The sequence below is a fragment of the Bidens hawaiensis genome, unplaced genomic scaffold (genome assembly GCF_021521415.1).
Source record: "Bidens hawaiensis isolate Kalapana, Puna unplaced genomic scaffold, B.hawaiensis_p1.1 tig00028772_1, whole genome shotgun sequence".
NCBI classification, from domain to species: Eukaryota; Viridiplantae; Streptophyta; class Magnoliopsida; order Asterales; family Asteraceae; genus Bidens; species Bidens hawaiensis.
Window position 1 is genome coordinate 154,484 of NW_027494717.1, and position 4,611 is coordinate 159,094.

Genomic DNA, 4,611 nt, shown 5'->3' on the forward strand with positions numbered 1-4,611 from the left:
TGACGACGACGACCACCATCACTACTACAACTACGACTATGACGACGACCACCACCACTACTACGACGACTACGACCACCACCACCAATTAGATTAAATATTATTTGCTTAAATGTCTTTACTGAATTTCATTTAGAAAAGCTCATCAATTAGTGTTTTTTTCTTTTTCCGAGTGATCTCTAGTCCAATTATCTAGTCCAATTGGTTAGAGTGAGACACCGGAAAACTTCAGTTTGTAAAGGGGCTCAAGTTGGGTCAGGGGGGTTTTCTCACCTGTAGGTGGGTTTCTTCCTAGGGTGGAGATGATAGGGTGGGTTAGTGGCCCGTCAGTAATCCGAATTAACAGTTAAAAAAATGTTAAGGTTTGTTAATCTATAACAAAAATGAATGACCACTCTCTAGGAAAGTTATGTGAACTGAAACACCAAGCTCTTTTACTAAAATTCGTCAATAATAATATTTAAACAAGCTATTACCTAATTTATATTTTGGTTGGGCAGAAAATTGTTGGCCACTGGGCTGCGGCCCAGCTTTGTGATTTTTAACCTGAACAGGTCTAGGTTGGTTAACTCTTGGTCAAAACTGGTTTGGTATAAACCGAATCGGTTGGAAACCGGTTTGGAGGAAAGAATGTTCAACCTGATCGGATCAGTTTGGATTGGGTTAACCCTGGTTTGGGACCAATAAATCGTTGGATTAATCTTGCAGGTCAACGGGTTCGAGTCTGTTGGTGATTTGGCTGCTGAGGATGCATGAATGGTTTAAACAAACCAATTAAGGGTGTGATTATTGACTTAATCGGGTTTGTTTTCAGGACACGGGTTGACACATTATCAGGTCAAGCAGGTCAGTAGCACATTAGGTTATGTCTTTTATTAGTTATAAGCCAGGTTGGCGGGGCCCAAACCGGTTTTTTTACAACTCTATCTAGTAATGTAGTGTTAATCCATCCACTGTCCCTTTAATTCTCTACATAATGAAAAAACAAACCCGAATTAAAGACATTAAGCATGTGTATAACATATGATTCTAATTTATAAACCATAAAGAATTTCAAGGTATGTGAGATTACATGTATGATAAATAAATTTACAAACATCTCTCTAAAATTAATCGTGTCTATAATAAACTGTTCTATGGTTGCATACTTTTTATATATGTTATCTGACCCAAATATGTTATGGCTATGATATAATCAAACACACATTTTCTTGATGTTACAAGAAGACTCCTTGTACCTTCTGTATACAAAAAACAAGTTATAATTCCCAAAATTTTATAAGAAAACTTACCAGTCAACCACCCATGCCAGTCCTCGCAATTTCCTATTATAAGCGAGGCTGTGCAACATTTTTCTAACGTTGATCTTCAAGTCATAGTTCCCAAAATTTTGTTGCTCTTCTTGAATAATATCAAGGGATTCAACAACAGCGTCATTGGAGTCATCAACATCAATAAGCTCAAGTGTTGAGATGTAACCAATTTCAAGAGGGATCCCTTCAAGATATCGGCACGTATCCAGCACTAAATGTCTAAGACATGGGAAGTTGTCACTAGAAGCTTCCCACTGCTCGACATTCAAGCCATTCAACTTCAAGAATTTTAGTTTCTGAAATGGGACATCACTAGCTTCCGGCCATTTGGGTCCCCAAAATGCATACTCTAGTAGATTTAGAACTTCAAGGTTTGGTAAAGCTTGAATAATTGACATATCACTCCACGGAAGATAGCACCCTGATAAGGAGAGTTTTCTTAATGAATCCGGAAATGTCACATGAATCTTTTGAAAGTTAACATTGGTTGTTAGTTGCCGGCCACTATCTTGTATGCCTGAGGCTTTATAAATCCACACCAGAGTTTCTAGAGAATTGAGTGACTTGAAGTTCTGATTCTTCCGTGTGAGAGTCGTACAAGTAACCTTCTTGACACGAGGAAAACATTTATCCCAACTTTCAGCAACACAACATAGAGCCACATTAGAAATGGTTTGCAAATTCATTGGGCTTTCAATTGAAGGGAAGTAGATATAGCCATTACTCCATAAATGCCTCAGATTCACCAAGTTTGATATGGCATTTGGTAAACAAAAACGTAACTTACTTTTAACAATGATGGTTTGAAGGCTCCAAAGATTACATACTGAGGATGGAAAACCTTTGGTGTACCGGAACGCAAGGTACCTTAAGTGAGCAAGTAATCCTATAGCCGATGGGAAGTCTTCAAGTTAACACTTTTGTATATCCAACATCATTAGAAGAGGGTAAGAATAGAAATACCTATTAGTGATGCTAATCAAAGACATGCTCTTATGACACCATAAAAGTGAATGAACCCATGGGAATGGCTCATGAAACAATTTGTTGATTTCGAAGCCCTGGTTTGTGAATATGCGGCGTGGCTTATTTTGTTTCATAGAAGAAAAATTACTCATTTGAGTGCTTATTTTCATGCAAAAATGTCCTTTTGTAGCTCTTTCCAAACAGAGTTCCCTCAATAGATCATGCACTGAACAAGCTTTGACATCGCCATTGAATTTTCTATTCGTAACAATTACAAGATTTCTATCAACCAATTCGTTCAGGTAATCTTCTCCGATTGCCTCCAAGCTTCGTTTTCCATCTTCTTCAACAAACCCCTCAGCCATCCACATCCATATCAACTTTCGTACTAGAAACTTATGATCTTCTGGGAAGCCACCTAGATACAAAAAGCAGTCTCTTAGACGAGGAGGTAAATGATCATAACTCAAAGCCATGATATCCATGTTCCTACTTTCATCACTAACAATGTAGGAACTGACACGTTCAACTATTCTTTCCCATGAATCTTTGCTTCGTTCTTCTTTAGCTAAAACTCCAGCCATGACAACCACTGCAAGTGGCAATCCATGACACTTTTTTGCAATTTCTTTTCCATGTTCGATCAACGACATTGGAAGATTATCACCATGGAAGGCCTTCTTACGGAGTTATTCCCAGCTTTCCACATCTGTCAAAAATTCTAACTGGTGAATAAAACCATGCGATTTTGCATGTAAAGCGACTTCTTTAAGACGACTTGTGAGCAGAATTCGACTGCCATTGTAATCATTTGGGAAAAATAGTTTGAGGTCATCCCAAGCTTGAATACTCCAGACATCATCAACAACAATCAAATATCTCCTGCGCATAAGACTTTTATGCAACTTCTCACGAAGTTTCGAGTCACTTGCACTGTCAGGGACAATTTCATGCAAATGGATGCCACTAGTTGAATCAACAAATCTCGTATTTCATATGTTTGAGAAACAGTGACCCATGCACGGATATGGAAATGGTACACAAGAAAAGGATCATTAAATAGTTTGGTAGCAAGGGTAGTCTTGCCTAATCCCCCCATACCAACAATAGATACCACATCCAGTTGCTTTTGATCTTCCGCCAGTTTGTCTCTTAGGAGTTCAGCATCACGAGTGAGGCCCACAACCATTTCCTCATACACTTTCTTTGTTGCTAATGGATTTCTGGTGCCAGCAACAACAGTTTGTGTTTGTGTTTTCAGGCTATCAATACTTCTAGATGAATCCATTTTCCGGTTATCAAGGATCGTTATGAGTTCTTCTTTGATAGATTTTAGTGATCTCATAACATCCTTAAGATTCAAGGAGTGCTGATAGGTGGTTGCTGTCTTACTTTTCATAAAATTTAGGTTGTACTTAAGCATGTTATAATTTAAGTTTCTATAATTTCTAGAGTATACAAAAAGACCCACGATCATGTGTGCCTCGTGTGCTACATCTTTGAGCCGTCTCTTCAGATTTCTCACTAGTTCAATCTCATGTAGCATGTTTTGTTCTTCAACAATCAAGATTTCGATCATGTTTCCGAGCTCTTGATAAAGAAATTGTAATTGAGGCCTTTTTGATAAGATTGATGTGTTGTTATTGACTATTCGATTATTGTTATGGTAACTCAGCTGCATCAAATTCTCCATGAACAATTCCAACCCTGTGTATGCCATCTTTTCTCCCTAACAAACTAGTAAAAGGTGAATAAGAATTCTTGATGAGTGCAATCAAGTTGCTGTATATCATTTCATAATCACCTTTAAATTGCAATTTAAAGTTCAAAAAGGAATAATGGTACGCAAAAATGATACGCGGAATGAAATAAATCATTATGAGTGAATGAATAAATAGGGTGTTTGGTTGATCACCCGAATGGAATCATCTAGAGTATTCACGTCCCCTCACCATATTCTCTCCTATAATTTAACTAAAAATCATATTTTTCATAATTTATCTCTCATTTGAGCCCCGCTCCCCCAATAAAAAACATCTCATTCCATATTTTTATTTGTATCTTACTCAAGAACACTTATTTTATTATTATTATTTTTTTACTTTTAGACATTCACATAACTTGATGGAGGATGAATAAATAGTGGCTCTTCATATATGAAAATTTATTGTAACAAATTTTATAATTTAGGGGATGTCAATGCTCTTACACGAAGGAATCTCATTCCCTATAAACACATTAAAACTATTCATTCTCACCATATGTTTTTTTTTTCATTTCATTCTTTTTTTCACCACTCTTTCTTGGCACCACCACCACCTTACCATCATCT

General features: G+C 37.1%; 1 protein-coding gene across 1 annotated transcript; it reads right to left on the reverse strand.

Moving 5' to 3' along the window:
• Positions 1 to 610: 610 nt before the first annotated feature.
• Positions 611 to 4,006, reverse strand: LOC143577705 (putative late blight resistance protein homolog R1A-10). Its single transcript, XM_077061464.1, has 2 exons — positions 3,154 to 4,006; positions 611 to 2,965 (listed from the first exon to the last, which is right to left on the reverse strand). The coding sequence occupies exons 1-2, from the start codon at positions 3,997 to 3,999 to the stop codon at positions 2,225 to 2,227; spliced, it is 1,587 nt and encodes a 528-aa protein (XP_076917579.1). The 5' UTR covers positions 4,000 to 4,006; the 3' UTR covers positions 611 to 2,224.
• Positions 4,007 to 4,611: the final 605 nt, after the last annotated feature.